This window comes from Erinaceus europaeus, chromosome 13 (genome assembly GCF_950295315.1).
Source record: "Erinaceus europaeus chromosome 13, mEriEur2.1, whole genome shotgun sequence".
Lineage (NCBI taxonomy): Eukaryota > Metazoa > Chordata > Mammalia > Eulipotyphla > Erinaceidae > Erinaceus > Erinaceus europaeus.
Window position 1 is genome coordinate 64,293,467 of NC_080174.1, and position 24,160 is coordinate 64,317,626.

The 24,160-nt window shown below is 41.2% G+C and overlaps 3 protein-coding genes and 1 non-coding gene across 12 annotated transcripts in view; 2 read left to right on the forward strand and 2 right to left on the reverse strand.

Moving 5' to 3' along the window:
- Nucleotides 1-1,160, reverse strand: part of CCDC30 (coiled-coil domain containing 30) — a 121,311-nt gene extending 120,151 nt beyond the window's left edge. For both annotated transcript variants that reach the window (XM_060206091.1, XM_060206090.1), the window contains exon 1: nt 847-1,160. In XM_060206091.1, the coding sequence (XP_060062074.1) occupies nt 847-978 (132 nt within the window). In that variant the 5' untranslated portion in view covers nt 979-1,160. The remainder of the gene's footprint in view (nt 1-846) is intronic.
- Nucleotides 1,161-12,218: 11,058 nt separating this feature from the next.
- PPCS (phosphopantothenoylcysteine synthetase) lies at nt 12,219-16,587 on the reverse strand. 5 transcript variants are annotated; one of them, XM_016189581.2, is made up of 3 exons: nt 16,468-16,587; nt 15,769-15,872; nt 12,219-13,060 (listed from the first exon to the last, which is right to left on the reverse strand). In XM_016189581.2, exons 2-3 carry the CDS (start codon nt 15,859-15,861, stop codon nt 12,737-12,739), a joined length of 417 nt encoding a protein of 138 aa, XP_016045067.1. In that variant the 5' UTR covers nt 15,862-15,872; nt 16,468-16,587; the 3' UTR covers nt 12,219-12,736. The 5 variants fall into 5 exon arrangements, with proteins under 5 accessions (XP_016045067.1, XP_007526165.1, XP_016045068.1 ...); XM_007526103.3 differs by having other exon boundaries at nt 16,023-16,569; XM_016189582.2 differs by having other exon boundaries at nt 16,423-16,553.
- Nucleotides 16,588-16,667: 80 nt separating this feature from the next.
- Nucleotides 16,668-24,160, forward strand: part of ZMYND12 (zinc finger MYND-type containing 12) — a 35,977-nt gene continuing 28,484 nt past the window's right edge. For 3 of the 4 annotated variants that reach the window (XR_009553854.1, XM_016189579.2, XM_060206097.1), the window contains exon 1: nt 16,668-17,204. Coding sequence is in view for 2 of the 4 variants with exons in the window: in XM_016189579.2 (XP_016045065.1) it covers nt 17,095-17,204 (110 nt within the window). In the remaining 2 variants the exon portion in view is untranslated. The other variant, XM_060206098.1, reaches the window with a different exon arrangement.
- On the forward strand, nt 17,905-18,011 carry LOC132532502 (U6 spliceosomal RNA). The gene has a single exon (XR_009544456.1). It is a non-coding gene; the product is annotated as a U6 spliceosomal RNA (small nuclear RNA).

Genomic DNA, 24,160 nt, shown 5'->3' on the forward strand with positions numbered 1-24,160 from the left:
TGCTAGATAAAGTTACAATAAATCGAGATGTAAATGGAATTCTGTGTCACCTCTAGAAAGTACCCTTAAAGGAATAGGATGACCTCACTCCTTCCTCCTTTCTCCTGTCTGCAACACAGACAAGAAAGCTGTTGTTTAAGTAGCTATTGTGGACAACATGAAGTAGAAGCCACATATCATAGAAGATAAATGATCATGAGAGAAGAAACTAAAGTTTGTCAATTTAAAGGTTTTCCCCTGTTAATTCTGAACTGCTTTCTTCTTGACTTTAATGTGAGAGAAATAAATCTCTACCTTTTAAAAAGCTTATTATTTTCAGACTTCTGCTCTGTCATGATCAATCCCTACTAGTACAGTAACGTTACTGAAAGAATAAGATACATATATGCACATGCTAGAAACTACATAGGAATTAGATACAGGACCAAAAGCCACTATGAGTCTATACTTCATCTCTAGGTTTCCTCATCAATTTGTTTCCACCTACTTGCTACTTGCTTCTCTGCAGAGATGAACTATTGCTGCTAGCTTGTTAGCAAAGCTGGCAAAGTTACATCTTCTCCCATATTCTACAGTTAATAATAACAGAAACAAGGAACAAATTTCTTTCTTCATATACGTCTGAAATGGGCTCCCAAACATATATTTCCCATCATTTTAAAAAGATTGTTTGTTTGCTTATTTCAGGGAGAAGGGAAGAGAACCAAAGTATCACTCTAGCACATGTCAGAATCGAACTCAGGACCTCATGTCTGAGAGCCCAACACTTCACCCAGCACAGTATCTTAATTGTCCCTTCGTTTTCAAAACACACTAAACTTGTAGAAATTTACTATTTATATTTACCAATGTGCACTTCTCCATCCTAGTTTCTAATTTTCCCGAAACAGAAAGCTTGCCACAATGCAGAGAAGCTGAGAAAACCTTCCAAATGATTCCAGGGCTGGAGAATGTAAAACATTTAGCTACCCAAAGCATTGTGTCAGGAAAGCAGAAGGAGATGCTCTATAGATGACAGAGGCGGTGGAGACGAATGGACATACAGCAACGCGCAGTGTGGATGAGAAAGGGTGAAAATGGCTGTGGAATGAACAGGATGAGAAAACTGGTGCTCAGGTTGAAAAAGTGACAAGTGCAGGAGGTAGTTTGAAAGGCAGAAGGTAACTGACTTGATGATGACTTCTGATGTGGAGGATACAAAAGGCTTCCAGAGCTTCATCAGAATTAAAAGATTCTGCAGGACCACTCCAGGAGGAAAAGGGCGGGGGCAAAACAAAACAAAACAAAACCAAGTCCGAAACAGCAGTTCTTTGTTCAGGGTCCAGAGGTCAGGGGGCGTCGTGACTCCGCATACTTCTTAAAGGCCTAGTGATTCTTCGCCTATAAACTGAAAAAAGAAACAGCTACTTAACTGAGGGTGTTTCTGAGTCCTTTCTAAATAATAGCGACAGCTTAGTTCTAGATGCTTGCGGCGGCTGGGTTCGGAAAAAGAAGCGAATCTTTCAGGCCAAATCTCTCCAGTGCAAGACTACAAAAGCCGAGGAGAGGCTCTCCTGTGCTTCCGGTCCATTCTTGGGATAGAAGCGGGGGGGGGGGGGAGGTAAAATGTTCAAAATATAGGGAGAAGAAGCGCTCTTCTCGCGGCTGAGGCGCGAACCTCAAGAACCAGGCCGGAAATTGTCGTTCTCGGAAAGTGCCAATTAGGGTCTCAGCTCACTCAGGTTCACAGCAACTCTTCGAGGAACTGCAGGTGCCTTCCGTCCCCGGCGTCCTAGCAACCGCGCTGCAGTTCTGAAGCCAAAGCGTCCTTCCGGCGGGAACCATAGAAACCAAGCAGCGGCTCCGGGGCTGGTCTTCCGGTGGAGACTGTTACGGTGATTACGATTGGTCTTTGGGTCGTGGGGCGGGGCCCTTCCAGTCAAAACTAAGGCACGGAGTAGTCCCTTGGTTTTATATTGTCATGGTAACGTCATGGTGGCAGCTTTAAGAACACAATTTTCAATCAGGATATGTATAGTTCTCAAATATCGTAGATAAGGTCGAGCCGCATCTAATCCTACGGCCTATAAATTCAAGATTTATCTTTCTAGAATTAGATTATTTTTAAAAAGGAAACGGTGCTAAGTGAGAAGTCTTGAATTTTAGGCCTAGATCTGTCAGTACTGAGGGCATCTAATACAAATAGTCACATTTTTGGACCTGTCTTATTTTTGTGTAAATTAAGAAACTGAATTTACTAGAGTAATCTCTAAGATTGAAGTCCTTTAGAAGTTCCAACAACTGACAGTTTGGTTTAGGTGAACTGTATTCTTCACCAATATAGTGCCAATTAAACATTTTTTAGAATTTTCATTAGCTCAATTTATATTACTTTCACTTAAATATTTTTATTGTAAGATTCTGGTTCGTTTGAAATATGGTGTTATGATTTGCTGAAACTTTTTTTTTAAATCTTTATTTTCCCTTTTGTTGCCCTTGTTGTTGAACATTGTTGTGGTTATATTGTTGTTGTTATTGATGTCGTTGTTGTTGGATAGGACAGAGAGAAATGGAGAGAGGAGGGGAAGACAGAGAGGGGGAGACAAAGACAGACACCTGCAGACCTGCTTCACCGCTTGTAAAGAGACTCCCCTGCAGGTGGGGAGCCCAGGGCTCGAACAGGGATCTTCAAGTCGGTCCTTGCCCTTCGCACCACCGCCCGACTCCTTTGCTGAAACTTTTATCCCAAGCTCATTACTTGCATTTCTTAGTCTAATTCTACTTCTTCACAGATTCCTTTCCAGAGCATTGCTAGTTCTCCAGGTGTTTTGTTTTGTTTTCTCTATCATCATCAGTATTGATAGGAATCACAGCACCACAACTTCCTTTATTGCAGTAAGGACTGGCTTTAATCTAGTCATGTATATGGCAAACCAGCACACTATCCCAGCGAGTTATTTTGCTGGCCCTCTGGATGGAGCTTATCCCTTAATTTCTAGAAGTGCTTCAAACTCTATAGTACGAATCCTAGCAAGTGGATTTGTTTGTTTGTTTTCTGATCTAAAATAATCACCACCATCACCTCCAGTCCATTCCACTTCTACTTATTCAAGTGTTGCATCTTCAGGGAAACATTCCCTTGGCTCCTCCAATTTAGGTAAAATTTCTTCACATTTGCTTTTCATTTCCTCTTGCTTGTTTTTTCACTACACACTTTTGTTTTTAAGTAAATAAAAAAAACTTGGTATTTTGCATGTGTAAATACTGTTTAATAGCTTTCCGGAAACTAAACCAAAATATAAGTTACTTTAAATCTTACATAGCTCGGGGGTAACTTCTAAGCACTAACAAGACAACAGGGAGATAAGCATCATAGTTGTGCAAAAGTTTTCACCAAGGTCCCAAGTTCATTCCCCAGCACCACCAGAAGCTACAGTTTAGCAGTGCTCTGGTGAAACAAAAAAGATTAAAAAAAAAAAAAAGGTCCCTGGAGAAATAGTGATTATGGTAAAAACATTAGTATTACTTCTATTTTAACTCCATGTATCTTCATTATACAGTTAGAGATGATGACAGTCACCATCTATATGAAGATATAAATGTAGGAAGAAAGTCAGCTTTCTGATGCTTTTGAGGTTTTAACTAACTGGACCTGAAGTTACCTTTTTTTTTGTCCATGGGATTGCTATTTCCAGAACAGTTTGTTACAGTTATTGTTTCTTTGTTCAAGGTCATGGTCTTGATTTAGTGAAGTATTTCAGTAACACTTCCTTCAGGTCAGAGGTCCCTGGTAGAAGCTCTGTCAGGAGCAGCAGGTCCTTGATAGGCAAAGCCCCTGGGCCTGTGAGCAAAGGGCTTACAAAGCAGCCTTTCTGCGAGCCCCTGACCTTTCCCTTAGGTTGATTAAAGGGAAATGAGAAAATGATAAAGACTTTGCAGACTCCCTGGGAAAATATAGTTAGTTAACTGCATGCACTTTCACGCCCATGACTGCATGTACTTTCACGTCCACTGTACCTTGCTTATATCTTGAGAAATTTACAAAGTTGCAAGTTGCATGCTGTAAGTGCTATAAAAGACTGAGAAACTAAATCTGTGCTCTCAGCCACTGGACTGTTGGCCCTCCGGATCTCATGTTTTGTATGTCTGTCTTTTCTTCATCCTCAACCTCTCCAGGTTTTGGTTCGACTTGTCGGCTGGCACTGACCAGAAGTGGCGCTTGAACTGGGACCTGGCACGAGGGATGATGTGAAGGACACCGTGGAAGTGAAGTCACAGGGGATTCTTTTCTCATTCTCAAGCCCTCTTCAGGTTCAGAACCTGGCAAGAGGGATAATATGAAGGACCCTGCAGAAGAGCACCGGTGAATAAGAAAAAGATGCGGGGAGTTAAGGTTTAGTTGGGAGTAATAGATTATGGTACAGCAATCTAGTAGAGTACTCTTTGCACTGGTTTTAAAAAGCATGCTTAAAAGTAGAGGATCTAAAGTAGGAGAACCGCAAATCATTAAGTTCTTGCAATTTGTAGAGGAAGTTTGTCCTTGGTTCCCGAAAGGGAGGACTATTAGTTACAAAACTTGGCTACATTTAGGAGAGGAGTTGCAGCGGTATTATAATGTTCATGGTTGTAAAAAGGTCCCTGTAGAAATTTTTGCTGTTTGGAGCCTTATCAAAGATTGTTTAGATCCAAAAGCAGAAAAGGACAGATGGGAAAAGGCGGAAGTAAGATCACTGACAAATTCTACTTCTGAAGGAGAAAAGGAACTATGGGAAGACAATGGGCTGCAGCCCTCCGCTACACCCCAGTCAGAGCCTCAATGGCCCCTTCCCTATCGTCCTCAAGATAAATTAACTCCAGACGAGGAGGAGGAATTAGAGGATGAGGCTGTATCTTACCACCAAGGAGGAGAGATGTTTTTGGCTCAAGCAAGAGAAGAAACTGAAACTAAAGAACAGGAAGGGCGGGGAGATGACCAGGAGAGCCTCAGACTTGCATTAGAAAAGCTTATGCAAATATGTCAGGGCCAATGTGCAGGGGACTTCCTGCTTACCTGCCCCAGGGTGTCTCTCGCACCCCTTCCATAAAACAAATTAATGTGGGACTGACCTCTGAGCCTCGTGCTCTCTCTGTACCAGCAGTCTCCCTCCGAGAAATCCCATTAAAACCTTCAGCTGCCCTGCAAGGTGCTGTGGGCAGGGGTGAGGACATTCAGGGCTTTAAATTGACATTTTCTGTACTTGAACAAACTGATGCCCAAGGGAACATGATTCATACTCAGGCTCCAATTCCTTTCGAAACTTTAAAAGAAATTAAAACTGTTACTGCTCAGTATGGCCCCACCACTCCTTTTACCTTGGCTTTAGTAGATGCAGTATCTTCTGATGCCCTTCCCTCAAATGATTAGAAAGCCTTGGCTAAGGCCTGTCTTAGTTGTGGAGATTACTTGATTTGGAAATCTGATTTTTGTGAGTTTTGTGCTGATACTGCAGCTATTAATCGGGGTCAAAATTTGCCAGTAACTTATGAAATGTTAGCTGGAGAGGGAAATTATGCAGGCACAGACATGCAGCTTCAATATGCTCAAGGGACTTATGTGCAGATTAATACTGCTGCCCTTAAGGCATGGTGAAGGCTGCCTCAAAATTCAAGAAAGACTGAAGATTTATCAAAAATCAGACAGGGACCTAATGAACCATATACTGATTTTGTGGACAGGCTGGTGCAGACTGCAGGAAGGCTAATTGGTGACATAGAATCAAAAATGGTTTTGGTTAAACAGCTGGCTTATGAAAATACAAACTCTGCCTGTCAGACAGCTATTAGACCATATAGAAGAAAGGGGCATCTTTCAGATTACGTTCGCCTATGTACTGACATAGACCCTGCTTATATGCAAGGGGTAGCAATGGCTGCTGCCTTAAAGGGGACATCCGTGAAAGACATTTTATACAATCAGAAAAGTAGAGGTGGGAATAAAAAAAAAAAATTCCTCTGCTTGTTTCGGGTGTGGGAAATTAGGCCATCGTGTGCGGGGCTGTTATCAAAGAAAAGGGAAGATGGATGGCAGTAATGCATCACATACCCTGTCCTTATGCCCAAGATGCCGCAGGGGATATCATTGGGTCAATGAATGTAAATCCAAAAAGATAATGGGGGCAACCCTCTTGTTCCATTGGCGGGAAACGGCTGGCGGCGGGGAGGGGGCCTAGGGCCCCACAGAAATATCTGGGGGCTGCCCTACAAGCAGGAGAGAGAGTGAACAGTACAAATTCATTTAGGACTTATTCAGAGCCACCCAGGCAGCGCAGGACTGGACCTGTGTGCCTCCACCTACATAGGCATAACCCCAGAAATGGGGGTACAAGCTTTGCCTACTGGAGTTGAAGGTCCCTTACCTGAAGGCACCAAAGGGCTAATATTAGGAAGGAGCAGTCTTATAGTTAAAGGGATTCATATGGTTCCAGGAGTAATAGATTCTGACTATACTGGAGAAATAAAGGTTATGACATATGTGCCTCTGGGAATCAAGCCAATTCCTGAGAGCACCCAGATTGCACAGTTAGTTCTTGTCCCTGTGCGTTTAGAGGGAAAAACAAAAAGTGAACAACCTCACGGGTTGCAGGGCTTTGGGTCCTCAGCTTCAACAGATTATTGGATTCAACAGATAAATAGATAGGCCTAAATTTACTTTATGGGTTGAAAGCAAAGAAATGAAAGGTCTGCTAGACACTAGAGCTGATGTATCTGTGATTTCTGAGGCCCATTCGCCCTCAACATGACCAATACAGGAAGCCATGAGACAGTTACAAGAGATAAGACAGGCAGAGGGACCACAACAATCTAGTAATCATTTAAGGTAGATTTAAAAGGACATACTAGAATATTTAAACCATATATTGTTCCCTGGCTTCCTGTCAATCTCTAGAGAAGAGACGTGCTCCAATCCATGAGAGCTTATCTGTTCAGCCCTAATGTTGTAGTGTCTAACTTAATGATGGATCAAAGATGTCTTCCCAACCAAAGATTGGGAAAAAATGGACAAGGAATAAGGGAACCTTTAATGGCCAAGGCTCGACCTTTCTGAGCAGGATTAGGATATTTTTAGGGGGGGGCACTGATTGTCCTGTTACTCATGCTGACCCAATTGAATGGAAGTCAGACAAGCCAGTATAGGTAGATCAGTGGCCCCTGAAAACAGAAAAATTATAAGCAGCCAGACTGTTGGTACAGGAACAACTGTCTTTAGGCCAAATAGAACCCTCTAATTCTCCCTGAAATTGTCCTGTTTTTGTAATTAAGAAAAGGTCTGGGAAGTAGAGATTGTTGCAGGATTTAAGGAATAGCATCATGGAACTCATGGGATCTTTACAACCTGTGCTCCCGTGTCCAGCAGCCATCCCCAAGGGAGCATTCAAAATTATCTTAGATCTAAGAGACTGTTTTTATACAATCCATTTGGCTCCCCAAGATTGTAAAAGACTTGATTTTAGTCTTCCCTCTACTAACTTTAAAGAACCTATGTAGTGGTATCACTGGACAGTTCTCCCTCAGGGCATGGCTAACAGCCCCACCTTGTGTCAAAAATTTGTGGCTGCAGCGGTAAATTATACTAGAATTAAATATCCAGAAGTATATATAATTCATTACATGGATTATATACTTTTAGCTTATAAAGATGAGGGTGTTCTTCTTTCTGCTTATGCACATTTGGAGGCAGGATTGCTAAGACAAGGTTTGGTGATAGCTTACACTATACAGAATGAAAGCCATACCTTTGCTACAGGTTTCACTTCTGCCCAGCAGGTAGAACTGGCAGCAGTAATTAAAGTTTCTCAATTATTACCAACTGTAAGCTTAAACTTGTATAGTGATATTAAGTATGTTACTTATGCTCTGGCTTCCTTGGAAACTGTTTCTCTCACCTATCACTCCACTTCTCAAGTTTTCCTGCTGTTTGTTCAGCTACAACAGCTTATAAGGCAAAAAACACATCCTGTGTTTGTCAGACACCTCTGAGCCCACAGAGGCCTCCCTGGGCCCCTTGAAGAATGTAACTCTATTACTGATTTATCTACTAAGGCAGCTATTTTTACCATCCAAGAAGCTGCTGCTTCTCATGCTATTCACCATCAAAATTCTTACAGTCTTAGTCGACAGTTCCATATTCCTAAAAAAGCTGCTAGACAAATAGTGAAAAAACGGCATACATACCCAAAGCCATCTACAAATTTAATGCTATCCCCATCAAGATCCCAAGTACATTTTTTAGGAGAATAGAACAAATGCTACAAATGCTTATCTGGAACCAAAAGAGACCTAGAATTGCCAAAACAATCTTGAGAAAAAAAGAACAGAACCGGAGGCATCACACTCCCAGATCTCAAATTGTATTATATGGCCATTGTGATCAAAACTGCTTGATACTGGAACATGAATAGACACACTGACCAGTGGAATAGAATTGAGAGCCCAGAAGTGAGCCCCCACACCTATGGACATCTAATCTTTGACAAAGGGGCTCAGACTATTAAATGGGGAAAGCAGAGTCTCTTCAACAGATGGTGTTGGAAACAATAGGTTGAAACATGCAGAAGAATGAAATTGAACCACTGTATTTCACCAAATACAAAAGTAAATTCCAAGTGGATCAAGGACTTGGATGTTAGACCACAAACTATCAGATACTTAGAAGAAAATATTGACAGAACTCTTTTCCGCATAAATTTTAAAGACATCTTCAATGAAACAAAAACCAATTACAAAGAAGACTAAAGCAAGTATAAACCTATGGGACTACATCAAACTAAAAAGCTTCTTCACAGTGAAAGAAACCACTACCCAAACCAAGAGACCCCTCACAGAATGGGAGAAGATCTTTACATGCCATACATCAGACAAGAGTTTAATAACCAACATATATAAAGAGCTTGCCAAACTCAACAACAAGACAACAAATAACCACATCCAAAAATGGGGGGAGGACATGGACAGAATATTCACTACAGAAGAGATCCAAATGGCCGAGAAACACATGAAAAAATGCTCCAAGTATATGATTGTCAGAGAAATGCAAATAAAGACAACAGTGAGATACCACTTCACTCCTGTGAGAATGTCATACATCAGAAAAGGTAACAGCAGCAAATGCTGGAGAGGGTGTGGGGTCAAAGGAACCCTCCTACACTGCTGGTGGGAATATAAATTGGTACAACCTCTGTGGAAAACAGTCTGGAGAACTCTCAGAAGGCTAGAAATGGACCTACCCTATAATCCTGCAATTCCTCTCCTGGGGATAGATCCTAAGGAACCCAACATATCCATCCAAAAAGATCTGTGTACACATATGTTCTTGGCAGCACAATTTGTAATAGCCCAAACCTGGAAGCAACCCAGGTGTCCAACAACAGATGAGTGGCTGAGCAAGTTGTGGTATGTTGTTAAAGTTTCAGAGGCTCCAGCCGGGCTAGCTTCATGGCGCTAGACAGAGACAGACTCGAGGACACACGGCTGGGCTGAGAAGCTGCAGTTTAATCTTTATTCATGAACGGGCAAATCACCACACCATGTGCTTCTCCATCATTCTTTCTCCGTGGCTGCTGCTGGGACTCTTGATGTCCTTAGTATAGGGGGCGGGGAGAAAAAGGGGCGCGAAACTAGCAAGGGCCAAACCAATTCTCTCAGAGTTGGGGGGAAGGGGAACAAACCAATATGAAACATAGCAACAGTGGTATATATACACAATGGAATACTACTCAGCTGTAAAAAATGGTGACTTCACCGTTTTCAGCCAATCTTGGATGAACCTTGAAAAAATCATGTTAAGTGAAATAAGTCAGAAACAGAAGGATGAATATGGAATGATCTCACTCTTATGCAGAAGTTGAAAAACAAGATCATAAAACAGAAGTAGAACCTGAAATGGAATTGGCGTATCGCACCAAAGTAAAAGACTCTGGGGTGGTTGGGTGGATGGGGAGAATACAGGTCCAAGAAGGATTTAGAGGACCTAGTGGGGGTTGTATTGTTATATGGGAAACTGGGGAATGTTATGTATGTACAAACCATTGTACTTACTGTTGAATGTAAAACATTAATTCCCCAATTAAAAAAAATCAGAAAAGAAAAAAAAAAAGGCATACATGTCCCATGTATTTGCCAGTTCCACATTATGGGGTGAACCCCAGGGGATTATTACCCAATCAAATATGGCAAATGGATGTGACACATATACCATCCTTTGGAAAATTGAAATACATTCATACAGTGGTAGATACATTTTCTGGATTTATTCTTGCCTCACCCAGAAGTAGGGAAGCTTCTAAAGATTATATTGCACACTGTCTATATTGTTTTAGCATCCTCGGCATCCCAAAAGTCATTAAAATAGATAATGGATCTCAGGATATACAGGGAAGAAATCCCAAACTTTCTGTTTACAATTTAACATTGAACAGAAAACTGGCATTCTTTATAATTCCCAAGAATATGGCATAGTAGAAAGAGCTCATCTTACACTAAAAAATCAAATTAATAAAATAAAAAAGAGGGATTTTTACCCCTATACTACTATAAAGCTCTTGCATCATGCTCTGTTTGTTATAAATTTTTAAAATTTGGATGCACATAGTCACTCAGCAGCCTATAGGTTCTGGAGAGCTACAACTCAATGCTCTTTTGCAACTGTGTTTTGGAAAGACCCATTAACTGGGCAATAAAATGGACCTGATCAAGTATTAATTTGGGGAAGACGACATGTGTGTGTGTTTTCTCAAACAGGTAATGGACCCCGAGAGATTGGTCTGAAATGCAGGCGGATGGGTCGAGTCTAGAGGAGGATCCAGAAGGGCTCATCCCACTAATGAAAAAGATGAAGATCCGGGACAAATCGAGAAAGAGACCACCAGTGAAAGCTACAAATGGAGCAAAACCACCCACCTGGGGACAGTTAAAACGGCTGACCAATGACGCAGAACAAGTGATGAAAATGACTGGTCAGATAAAAACTCCAGCTACTCTTTTTTTGGCCATGGTAGCCATAGTTTCCTGTCAAGTACAGATTTCTCATACAGCAGAGACATTTTGGACTAATCTTCCTGATCTGCCTATTTATCACCCTATGACTTGGCACAACCCTTCAGTATGGGTGTATGCTGAACCTACTGAGTGGCTAGGATGACCTTCATTGAAGAGATTTAGTTTGGACACTGCCCATAACTTTTCCTTTTCTGGTTTGACTCACAAAGCACCTATATGTTTTTCTGCTCAAAATCATACTGGTTGTTTAACAGTGGTAAAAAAAAAAACAACTTGTGGGCCCTAGATTTGCAATTGTTGCATACAGAAATACAGGCTTGAGAAATGCTAGACCTTTAGATATAGATCTGGCACAAAAAACTGAGAACATGATTTAAAGATTCATTTCTGAACTGCCATCACTAGATTTTAAGAAAATTATGTTCCTCTTAGGGACAATGGGAACTTTTGTGCTTGCTTTAACCTGTTTATTGCCAATAATTACCAGGAGTCTCATTAAGTCAATCCGTATTATTCAAGTAGGACTACACCAAGTCCGATTACACAATCAATTTCTTTAATAAAATAAAAAAGGGGGAAATGTCGAGAGCAGCAGGTCCTTGATAGTCAAAGCCCCTGGGCCTTTGAGCAAAGGGCTTATAAAGTAGCCTTTCTGCGAGCCCCTGACCTTTCCCTTAGGCTGATTAAAGGGAACTGAGAAAATGATAAAGGGAACTGAGAAAATAATAAAGACTTTGCAGAATCCCTGGGAAAATATAGTTAGTTAACTGCATGTACTTTCACGCCCACTATACCTTGCTTATATCTTGAGAAATTTACAAAGTTGCAAGTTATATGCTGTAAGTGCTATAAAAGACTGTGAGAAACTAAATCTGTGTTCTCAGTTGCTGGACTGTTGGCCCTCCAGATCTCATATTTTGTATGTCTGTCTTTTCTTCATCCTCATGCCCTCTCCAGGTTTTGGTTCGACTTGTCAGCTGGCACTGACAAAGCTCAGGTTAAATTTCCCTGAAAAGCAGTCTTAAAATAGTTGAAAAATAAAATTAACTCTATCTGCAAATCTTGATAAATCGGCAAAAAGTAAACCAAATGGAAAGATTATTAACTACAGGCAAACTACCTTCAGGGAAGTGGCTTTCTCTCCTACTCCCACCAGTGATAAAACAAACAAACAAACAAACAAAAAGCACTTTCTTTCCACTGTGTTGGCTTTTGGCATATAATTTATTGCACTTCATTTTTTATATATCCATTTCCCAAACAACACATTTATTATTCTTTTTAATTCTCATAATTCTTAAGATCTAGAGTATAGCAGATAAAACAAGTGTTTGATCTACAGAGCATAACTATTCATGTATCCATAATCCTTTTATAGTATGAAGAAGACTGACATACAGGCCCCACATGTGTATTTTGAAGAATATAATTCCCCATAAGCTCCTGTTTAAAGGTGAGAAATAGCTGGTATTCATTTTCACAATCAAGATCATATTCAGGCAAGTGTGTCATGTAGTTTGGTCATATCTACTTTGCATTTGTTTCATTTTTTAATGAGCATGAAATGGTCTTTAAAGACAAAAATCCAAACCATATCTGCCTGTACACCACTGATTTTCACCTTCATTTTCTGTTTGTGTGAAAGCACATTTATTCTAGTTCTCATTATCTATAAAAGCCCATGGTCCACTGAACATTATTTGATCCTATAAGGGTTTTTCATTCAGTTTTTATCACATATAAAAGTTGTGTGTCGAGACTTAAGATCATTCACTATCTTCTCTTCTATCTCCATACCATTTTCTTCTTCTTCCTCTGACAGCACCAACTTAGTTTCTGATTCTTTGGTTACAATAACCACAAAAGACCTTCGTGACTCAAGGATATTAGCCACCACTGCCTGATGTCGATAAATTTCCAAAGCATTCCGTGCACGATCAATTACGATGGAAGGGTTAGTTTCCAATTTAAAAGAAATTACAAATGCATTGGGAGCCCAGTCTTTAACCAAAGGAGAAAGCATTTTTGGCACCATCTTCATTGTTATCTGCATTGGAAAAAGAAAAGCTTAAGAAACAAACAAAAGTCACTACCAAGGGACAATATCATGGGAAACTAAGGATGCAAGAATTGACTTTTAGCTATGTCAATCTAAGTGTGATTTGTAAGTGCCAAACTTTGCAACATGTATTAAATGGTTAGCTTAAAAGTCTTTGGAGCAAACCATGTCTGATGAAATCAGCCCTAGTTATTCCACCCTGTCACCACGAAGAAGTTTTAGAAAGTAATTTTCTCAAAACTCCACTTTAATATTTATTTATTTTCATCACCTGGACCCCATGCCTGAATGATTCTGCTGTTCTTTGCAGCCTTTTATTCCCCCCCTTTCAATTTCAGTTAGAAATAGTTCAACAACAAGGGCAACAAAAGGGAGAAAAATAGCCTCCAGGAGTACTGGATTCATAGTGCAGGCGCCAAGCCCCAGCAAAAACCCTGGAGATAAAAAGAGACAGAGAGAGAGGGAGAGAGAAGGGGGGGAACAAAGGTGAGACACCACAGCACTGTTCCACAGTTCATGCAGCTTCTCTTTATTGCTGTGAATGGTTCTCCCATGTGGCTCCAGAGTAATCTGAACCCAGTTCCTTAAACATGGAAGTCTATACTCTACCATGTCCCTTCCTTTAATTTTTAAATAATAATCTATTTGTGCAAATATGACTTTGGCAGAAGCTCAAAGTTAGGTTTTATTATCACTCAGCTTTAGCAGCTGGGTAGATGGCTCAACTGGTAAGAGCACTGGAGTTACATGCCTGAGTTACTTGGTTTGATCCCCAACACTGCATGTACTAGTGATGCTCTGGCTACCCCCTTCCCCCCACAATTTCATGTTAAGCTTCTTCTCTTCCATGTAATAAAATAAAACTTTAAAATTAAAAAAAAAAATTCACAAAGCCTAAAATATTTCTTAAGGACATAGATATTTTAGCCTAAAGTATTTCTTGCACTGGTAGAGTGACTATTTTATTCTATCAAAAATTGGCACGGGGTGGGGGCAAATAGCATAAGTTCCAGGCTCAATATCCTGCATCACCATAAGGTAAAAAAAAAAATAGAAAGGTACATTAAAAATATTGGCATGGGGCTGGAAGGCAGCTCACCCTATACAGTGTACACTTTATCATGTTTGAGGACCCAGGTTCTAGCCCCCAGCATCACATGGAAGCACCATGAAAAACAACAGGGTAAACTTAATGGATGGTGGAGCAATGTTGGGGTCTCTCTTCTCTATCTTTGTCCAAAATTAAAAGGAAAATAAAAGCCTAGTAGTAGTGGAGGAATTGCACAGGTACATAGTTCAGTTGTAAACAAAACAAAACAAAACTGAATTATAATAAAAATTGGCACACTTATAACACTTAGAGCACTGAGAAAACAGAGCTGATATTCTACTATTATATTCTACTATTATACTATTCTCAATCCCTTCTAAGAAAAATGTTTTATGTACTTTCAAGGTAGCACTTAAAAATACAGGATAAACTCAAGTTTCCAAAAGCTAACCATTAGGCTTAAAAAGCAGTTGGCAAATCATATATTTTTTTTACTTATTATCTCTTCAGCCAAGTTATCACACAAGGGAATGGTATGTTTCTTCTTTTCTTTTTCTGTTAATCTCTAGTCCTAGAATAATACCTAGCATACAGTAGACAATGAATATTTATGAATAAATGAACCATGCTACAAATTCAGCCATTGCCCAAAAGACAGCATCTTTCCTATTTAAATTGTTATATAATCCAATAAAGGACCGAGAAGTCCCTCAGGTTACAAGATATCAGCATCTCAACCATATCATTACTTTTCTGATCTCTTCCTTAAATTACAATAATTTCCAACTAGTCTATCCCCTTTTACTCTTGTACTCTTCATACTGATGCTAGCATGTTCTTCTCAGGTTAAAAACTTTACTTCATCTTCCAACTTAAGTGCCCCTTGGCCTCACGAGATCAAGTGCAAGCTCTTTCAGAGGAATACAGAGCTAGAGAAATAGCTCAATTGGATAGTGTGCTGCTTTGCTATGTGTTTGGACTCACCCCACTGCACTGAAGGAAGTTCTAGTGCATGGCCTCTTGGACTTTACCTTTTTTTTTTTTTTTTTTTTTTACCAGAGCACTGCTTAGCTCTGGCTTATGGTGGTGCAGGGGATTGAACCTCGGACTTCGGAGCCTCAGGCATGAGAGTCTCTTTGCCTAACCATTATGCTATCTACCGCTGCCCTGTCTCTTAAAAAAAAAACAACTTTTATAAATCAGTGTCTCTTCAGTCTGCCATCCATCTTCATCACTTTTCTATCTTAAATGACTTCAATTAACAGTGCATTGCCTATTTCCAAACTCCAACTGTGTACTTGCGTGCTATACTTGGAATGACCTGCCTTACTTTGGTCATTTTTAAAAGCCCAGTTTAAACCATCTACAGAAAACCTTGAGTCCCCTGAGATTCACACACCTCATTCTGTCTGCACTTTGTATGAACCTCTACTAGAGCATTTTATCATTCTGTACTGTTAATTATGTCTATATTCAGCTACCTTACTAGATTGTGAAGTTCTTGAGGGAAGGAGGTATCTTCTCATTTCTGTATCCCTAGTTCCTAGCACATAAGGAATGCTGAAAGGCCATCTCCAGCTCAAAAGGGAATTAATCCAAGACTGATTATAGAAGACCAGATTTCTGGAAGAGAAGTGCCCATCACCTGCAGTGGGCCCCCAGATGACTGGATCTTGTGTTCAGGCATTTCAGAGACAGGAACATAGAAATCTGACACGGCCGCAGCCAGGTAAAACATCGCAGAAGGGCCTGCAAAGAGAAGCACATAGTGTAATAAGTTGGAGAGGGGTAAGGAATCTGTTCATTTTCGATTCAGTTTTTTCCTCCAAGTATGCTGTTTGTGTTAGGGGTGAAAGGCTCTGCTGCCTGCAGGTAACAGATGAACACCAGTGAACGCACCTAGCGGACTGAGAGCCTGGGCAGCAGCCTGCAGCAGATGCAGATAGTCTGCTAAAGTGGTGAACTCTACAGCCAGGAAGGTGCCAGCTGCAGCAGCCTCCTGGTAGCTCCGCAGAGCGGAACCGAAGCCAGGAAGTGCATTCTCTTCGACCTCCAAACTCAGCAAGCCCGAATGAGTGGGGCCGGTGGGTCGCAAGGCCGACAGCCAGGTTTGTGGCGGGAAGCGGTGGGCAAAAGGGAAAGCAGATCGAGCTCGGTACAGGAATAGGACCCCATAGCCTGCCGCCAGGAAAGCCTCGGCCGAAGTTGCACCCCGCCGCCCGCTGCTAAAGTTGTCCAGGAAGCGCACCGGCCGCGCTTCCAGTGGGACCTTGGTGCCACCGGACGTGATCAACACTACCCGTCGGCCCTGCGCGCCCAGCCCGGCAGCAAAGCGAGCCATAACCTCCGCGCAGCGCTCGGCACTAGCGGGCCGAGGGAACTCCGTCACCAGCTCAGTTTCCGCCATGAATGCCGGGGTCTCGCTGCGCCTGCGTACTGCGCCAGCTCCAGGGCTCCGGCGCCACGCCCCCTTCCTGAATGCCTGGGCCATGCGCAGCCTCAATGGGCAGGGAAGAGGGTGATTCTCGACTATAAACTCGATCCAAGGTCGGATATTTTCCAAATGTGTTGAAATGCATGCTGGTTCCGACCTGTAGACCAGTGAAGTTCATACCGAGCTGATGCGAGTGCTGGATTGGGCAGGCAGCTGGCAGGCTCACATCTCAACAGTTTCTTAGCCTCGGTAAAGAGCCATGTTTGACCCTGACTAGCCACCGTACAGGCCTTTCTGGGCGTGCAAGCCACAAGATTTAGACTGCCTGACCATCTAAATTTTGGGCCCGAGAGGGACTTATTTTGGCTTTTGGTTTTACTTAACCACATACACACACATCCTAGCTGTCAGCAAAGCCACACCCCTGTCCAGCCCTCTAAGTCTAGGGCGGAGGGTGGCCCGTGGGCGTCACGTGACGCGCGCGTCCTGCGTCTCCTCCCCGGCAACCGTCCGGAGACACACACCTCCGGCTGCAACATGAACGTCATCTATCCGCTGGCGGTGCCCAAGGGCCGCCGGATCTGCTGTGAGGTGTGCGAAGCCCCGGCCGAACGGGTGTGCACGGCTTGCACAGTCACTTATTACTGGTAGGCCCTAAAACGTGGCAACTGGGCGCTTCACCTCCCTCCCTCTTTCCAAATCACTTCTGGGCCACGTGCTTTGCCTTATGGCACCCGGCCTACCAGGGACCCCACAAGGTGGTTTCAGGGTAGGTCCCTAGGGCTTCGTGGCATAATCTGCTGACTCTGTTACTTAGCTCATTTTTCACCGGATGTTTTGGTGAGGGATCTGACATGAGCTATGCATTGTTCTAGGTGCTGAAGTTATAGGGTGATCCCGGTAGCCCCTCGAAGTGCTAACATTCTAATGCGGGATACAGAATAAAAGATAATCTCAGAGTGTTAGATGTCATAAAGAAAAGGGGAATGCAATGGGCAGTTGGCAAGATAGCATTTCTGTAGGTAGATAATTGACCAGAGGGCAAAATAGATGTACCCCACCCCCTAACACACATACATCGAAATAGAAGGTGGGAACAGTGCAACCGAAAGGCCCGGGGAGAGGAGAAACTAATGTGATTAAAGAATAAAAATGTCAGCCTGGTATGCAGTCTAGAGAGTGAGTATGGGAAGAGTAATACAGTTGAGATTAGTTTTCATTTATTCAGTTAAACTATTCCTTTATCTTTGCTTCAGATTAGATTTTATTTGGGGCCCGAGTTTCAACAGCTATGTTCCTCATGTCCAGAAATCTAGTACACAAAAGACTTTTTTAAAAGTATCTCTAGTACTTGATTTGGCAGCACATATACTAAAATTGGAACGATACAGAGAAGACTAGTATGGCCCCTGCACATGGATGACATGCAAATTTGTGTTGTATTCCATAAAAAACAAAAAATTCACTCAATACACACTGTGCGACGAGACTGTCACTTAGGATGTATTTTCTCCTGGAATCCCCTTATGTCTTTGAGGCAGTATAAAGGTTTTGCTGAAGAACTAACTTTTGAGCTGAGTCTTGAAAGGTCAGTTGGAACTTGGTAGATGAACAATGAAGAAGGAAGAATGATAGCCTAGGAGGACCTAGGTGGGGGGTTGGAATGTTACGGGGAGAACTGAGAAATATTACACATGTACCAACTGCTATCTTTTACTGTTGACTGTAAACTATTAATCTCCCCAATAAAGAAGAAAAGAGAAAAGACAAAAAGAAGGAGGAGGAGGAGGTCGCTTCTGACCTGCAGACTGTTGGAGTAAAGGATGATAAAACGGTTTGTTAAGAGTTGGTAGAAGGGAGTAGTGGATGGAGCAGTTAGTGATTTTCACATTGCAGTCCATGATCCATTAGCAGCTCATGGATAAATCGCAACTAGAATTAAAAAAAAAAAAAAAAAAGAATAGGAAGTATCAGATGACTCCTACTTGAATGGCTTTTTGAAATTTTATGTTTTAGTGTTTTCTTATTTATTTATTTTCCTTTTTGTTGCCCTTGTTGTTGAACATTGTTGTGGTTATTAATGTCGTTGTTGTTGGATAGGACAGAGAGAAATGGAGAGAGGAAGGGAAGACAGGAGGAGAGAAAGACAGACACCTGCAGACCTGCTTCACCGCTTGTGAAGCGACTCCCCTGCAGGTGGGGAGCCGGGGGCTCGAACTGGGATCCTTATGCAGGTCCTGGCGATTTGCGCCACGTGCGCTTAACCCGCTGCGCCACCGCCCAACTCCCGTTTTAGTGTTTTCTATGGACATGTGTGTTTCTACTCAGAAAATGTATTTAATACTATGAGTCAAGGAGCTCTGACAGTCACTGTGATAGGTAGTAGCAAGAGTTTCGACCAAGAAAATAAAAGGGCAAAATGAAGGTATAAGAACAGCAAGTTTGGAACTTATCTTCTGGAAAGCCATGGATGATTTTCTACCTATTTTTGTTAACGGAAGATGGCTGGCGACAGTGTGGAAGATTAATTGGAAGATAGACACTGAAGACTGTATAATCAATTTAAAAGTAGATGCATGAAGCTAGGCTGTGGTACACCCTGTTGAGTACACATTTTAAAATGTGCAAGGACCCAGGTTCAAGCTCTAGTTCCTACCTGCAGGGAGAAAGCTTCACAAGCTGTGAAGCAGTGCTGAAGGTGTCTCTTTCTCTCTCTCCCGATCTCCCCTAACACTCTTCATATCTATATCTCCATCCAATAAGCAAATAAAAAGTTTTTAAAAGTAGGTACATGGTCTCAAAGAGAAATGAATATACCTCTCTACCTTCATGTCCCACTATTCTCACTTTCTTTCTTTTTCTCTCTTTAATTATGTATTGACATGTAAGTAGGAGAGAGAGGGGAAGAGGAGAATATCATTTTGGCACATATGATGATGCTGGGGTCAAACTGTGGACATCATGCTTGAGAGTCCAATATCCAAGTCTCTATGCCACTTCCTAGTCTGCCTTTCTCACTTCCTCATTTACATTTTTAAAATATAATATCTTTTTCATTTATTTATAAATTTATTTTTATTGCCACTAGGGTTATCATTGTGGTTCAGTGCTGGCACTGTGGATCCACTACTCCCCACTTTCTGCTGCCATTTTTTTTCTGTTTTATTATTTTTTTTCTCTTTCTAGTTTGCTTTTGATAGGACAAAGAGAAATTGAGAGGGGAAGGGGTGATAGGGAGAGAGGAAGATAGACACCTACAGACCTGCTTCACTAGTAGTGAAGCCTCCTGTCCCTGCAGGTGAGGAGCGGGAACTCAAACCCCCGGCCCTTTCAGTTTGATAATGTGCGCCACTGCCCACCTCCAGATTTCCCTATTGACACCTTCTAGTTCTAATTTGCTAAGCCTCTTTTTCCATTAGTTTCTTTATCCAGGCTTTTATTTCTTCTGGGAACCTCCCCTTCAACCAAGAATTTGCCTACTTCCCTTTCATACTCAGTTCTGGTTTCAATATTACTTCTTCAAAGAGATCTTCCCAGAAAACCCAATCTAAAAACACCTCCCACTTTTTGCCCCCCGTTTCTCATCACCTTTCTTGTACTTCTATATTTTGTGTGTTTAGGTGTATAATCTGTTTTTCACTAGACCTGATGCCCACACATGCCAGATTCTGATCACTTATTGAATAAATGAATTTCTAAATTGATAATACAGTCATCCTGATAGGAAATTTCTAGATTTTAGCCCCCAGATATGCTTATAATATGACTGTGACACATTTATAAATAGGACTCAATGCAGGGCAGAAAGACTGAAAATATAATAAAGGGTTAAGATTGTGTAGAAAGTCTGAGATAATGCAGCTGGTTAGTGCAGGCTGGCCTTCACTGAGTTAACAAATGATAACAAGTAGAGATGTGAAGGTCAGACTGAACTTTTACTGAGAAGGTAGATTCTGTAACCCTGGTTAGCTTCTGCCTTCCTAAAAGGAACCCTCTACCCCCACCCACAGTGGTGTATCTTGTACTGAGGCTAAACTTTCCCAGATACAGCTATGCAGGAAAGATAACAGTAACTAAGGCAACTAGACACTGAGCAACGGGTACAAGTCCCACCCCTTAACCTTGTAGCCTCTGCTTCTGTAATGACGCTCTTTGTTCTCAAGCCTGTACCCCCTATATAAGCTTATACTGTCCCTTTGTTTGGTACCAGAGTTATCAGAAAGATCTGAGCTCCCGGCCTGCATGTAAATAAAAGTTGCCTTTCTTCCTCCACCCACCTTGGCTTAAGTCATTTTGATTATTAATAGAGTTCCTTAACAGTCCCTTGTTTATCAAGGTTAATCAGTTCCAGATTACCTCAGTAAATGGATTTTGGAGAAGTTTGATTCTTTATTTATAAGTAGAATATTTTTGTTAGAGCATAGAAAACCTGTTTACAACTTCTTAAACATGGTTTTTAACATTATTAGAACCCTCTAGACATGAAATAACACCCCTTTAGCTTTGCTTCCTTGTTGAAACAGACAGTAGCTGTTGCACGGATGTTCTTTTCATCTTTATGGATGGAGTGAATGGTAGACTCATTCTGTTGGTATGCTTCTAATTCTGCTTCTAAAAACCCCTTCTGTTTCATTTGGTTTAATCCCCCCTGCTTAACACTATTCTATTTACATAACTAAGCACCAGCATGCCTGCATGGCATTGGTTTAATCCCCGATGGTTCATGATGTCTTTTTGCTCCGCCCCCTCTTATAGTACACCTTGATTTGCACCAGTCACTTTTCCCTCCACCCTCTCTGCATCACATCCTGTTTCCGCCCTACTTTGGAGAGTATATATAGGATTGTGTTTTTAGTTTAGTTTAGTTTAGTTTTAGTTTAGCTTGGCTTAGATTGTGCTGCGTTCTGCATGAATAAAGAGATACTGTGTACAGCTCAACGTTTCCTGCCATCTTTGATCATATCCAAGAGTTTCACCTTCTCCTGATGGTAAACATTTTCCTTTGGTGTTCAGTTTCATCGCCAGAAGACTTAAAAGAAGCAGAATGTTAAGGAGCTTAGATAAACGTTCTCAGAAATTGCAAACACAAGAGCAAAGATGCTTCCGACGTGTAGCTATGTAGAAGTGCGTATGAGGGAAACACCCTGTGATTGGCTTGGTTTTCCCACACCTACTTCAAACACACACAAGTAGTGGTTGAGTGGCTGCACCTGGCCATTGAAGGATTTGTAGATGTGCTCAAATACAGTCCATATGTACAATAATTTTAATTGTAATACAGGGGTGTATAATTGACTCAAAACTGAGCGTGTGCTGTATTATTTTCACTGTCTTGACCAACTTTTTCATGAATATATTGGAAAAAACTACAATAGAGTGGGGAGTTGGGCAGTAGTGCAGTGGATAAAGCACAGGTGGCACAAAGCGCAAGGATCGGTGTAAGGATCCTGGTTCAAGCCCTTGGCTCCCCACCTGCAGGGGAGTCACTTCACAAGTGGTGATGTAGGTCTGCAGGTGTCTATCTTTCTCTCCCCTTCTCTGTCTTCCCCTTTCCTCTCTATTTCTCTGTCCTATCCAACAACAACAACAACAATAATAACTACAACAGTAAAACAACAAGGGCAACAAAAAGGAAGAAATAAATATTTTTTTAAAAACTACGATAGAGTAGAAGACCTATCACATATATTTGATAATGTTTCAGACCCCTCTGTGTATGCCCCAGAGTTTCCAACAGTGTTTGGAAATTTTTGAAACTAAATATTTGATAAATGCATGAATAAGTTATCATTTCCTGTATAGTTACCCTCCATTTTTTTCAACTCTTCATTCATTGCTTTTAATTAGCTTTAAGATCTTCTCTTTGTTTTTTCCCTCTTTCCTCTGTATTTATATATCTATTTGTACTAGAGCTTTCAAGGTCTTTCCACTAAGTAAAACAGGTAATTTTCTGTCTTAAAATGAGAGTTTTAGTACCCCTCCCTCATGTGATTTTTGATAGGTAGTCATAAAGCATCTAGCACCATGACTGGGATAATTTTTTTAAAAAGATTTTGTTTTTTTATTAATGAGAAAGACAGAGAAAGAACTAGACATCACTCTGATACATGTGCTGCTGGAGATCAAACTTGGGACCTCTTGCGTGAAAGTCCAATATGATATCCACTGGTTCTTAATATATACTTTTTTCCTCATTTTAAATTTAAAGCACAAAAAGGCAGTTAACTTTCTTGTTTGAAAGTTTTTTTTTTTTCAAAATAACTTTTTCCTGCTAGTGTCTATGTCCTGCCCACCCTGAGTACTACTTATCTCAAAATAATTTTGCCAATTATAAATGTGATTTATACTCACTAAAAAATACTTTAAAAATTTTTTAAAGAGGGTAAAGAAAATAAAAATTAAAAACTAATCCTGGACTAGGGAGATATTATAATGGTTATGCAGAAGACTTTCATGTCTGAGGTCTTGAGGTGCTAGGTTCAATCTCCAGCACTACCAAATACCAGAGCTGAGCAGGGCTCTGATAAATAATAATAATGATAATAATAATCCAATAACTCAGATATTAGTAACCTGACATTTTGGTGGGTTTCCTTTATATATTTCATATAAAGGCATGTATTGCATACATTCTGTGTATAAAATCTGTTGCATTTTTTATTATTTTCTTAGGGTATCCCATTTTTAATAACTTTTTTTTTCTAGTTTAAACATATCTTTTATTGATTTAATTATGATTGACAAGTTCGCTGGATAAAAGGGGACAATTGTACACAATTCCCACCACCAGGGTTCCACATCCCATAGCCTCAATTGGAAGCTTTCCTTTTTTTTTTTTTTTTTTAAGATTTTTACTTATAAAAAGGAAACATTGACAAAACCATAGGATAAGAGGGGTACAACTTCACACAATTCCCGCCACCAGAACTCTGTATCCCAACCCCTCCCCTGATATTCTTTAACCCTATTTAATTCCTATTCTTTAACCCTCTGGGAGTATGGACCCAAGATCATTGCGGAATGCAGAAGGTTGAAGGTCTGGCTTCTGTAATTGCTTCTCCGCTAAGCATGGGCATTGACAGATTGATCCATACTCCTAGCCTGTCTCTCTCTTTCCCTAGCAGGGAAGGGATCTGGGGAAGCAGAGCTCCAGGCTCCAGGGGTTGTCTGTCTAGGGAAGTCTGGTCGCATCCTGCTAGCATCTGGAACCTGGTGGTTGAAAAGAGAGTTAACATACAAAGCCAAACAAATTGTTGAACACTCATGGACCTAGAGGCTGGAATAGTGCAGATGAAGTGTTGGGGGGTGGTGGTCCTCTACTTTGTAGATAGCTAGTAGGCATATTTTAGTTAAATGTCAAAGGGCCTGTAGCTATATTAGTGTTTTGTGGGGTTTTTTTGCCTGAGCCTGAAATCTGGTATGCAGGTGGATCTAAGTTGTTGATTGGGGAGATGATGTCATGGCTGGGAAAAGGACCAGAAAGCTGGATCAGAGAAGAGAGTAGCTCCCCAATATGGGAAAGGGGTATAAATATTGTTGACTGTAAACCCCATCGATTTGATGTGATCTGAGGCCCATAATTAGCTTAGAAGCTTGTGTGACT

Bases quoted from the DNA above. Each gene is read 5' to 3' on its own strand.
- PPCS (XM_007526103.3), bottom strand. From the start codon at position 16,530: ATGGCGGAAACTGAGCTGGTGACGGAGTTCCCTCGGCCCGCTAGTGCC. The intron at 15,873-16,022 runs GTGCGTTCACTG...TTCTCTTTGCAG, and splicing joins CCAGGCTCTCAGTCCGCTAG to GCCCTTCTGCGATGTTTTAC. The intron at 13,061-15,768 runs GTGATGGGCACT...TTTCCAATGCAG, and splicing joins CATCTGGGGGCCCACTGCAG to ATAACAATGAAGATGGTGCC.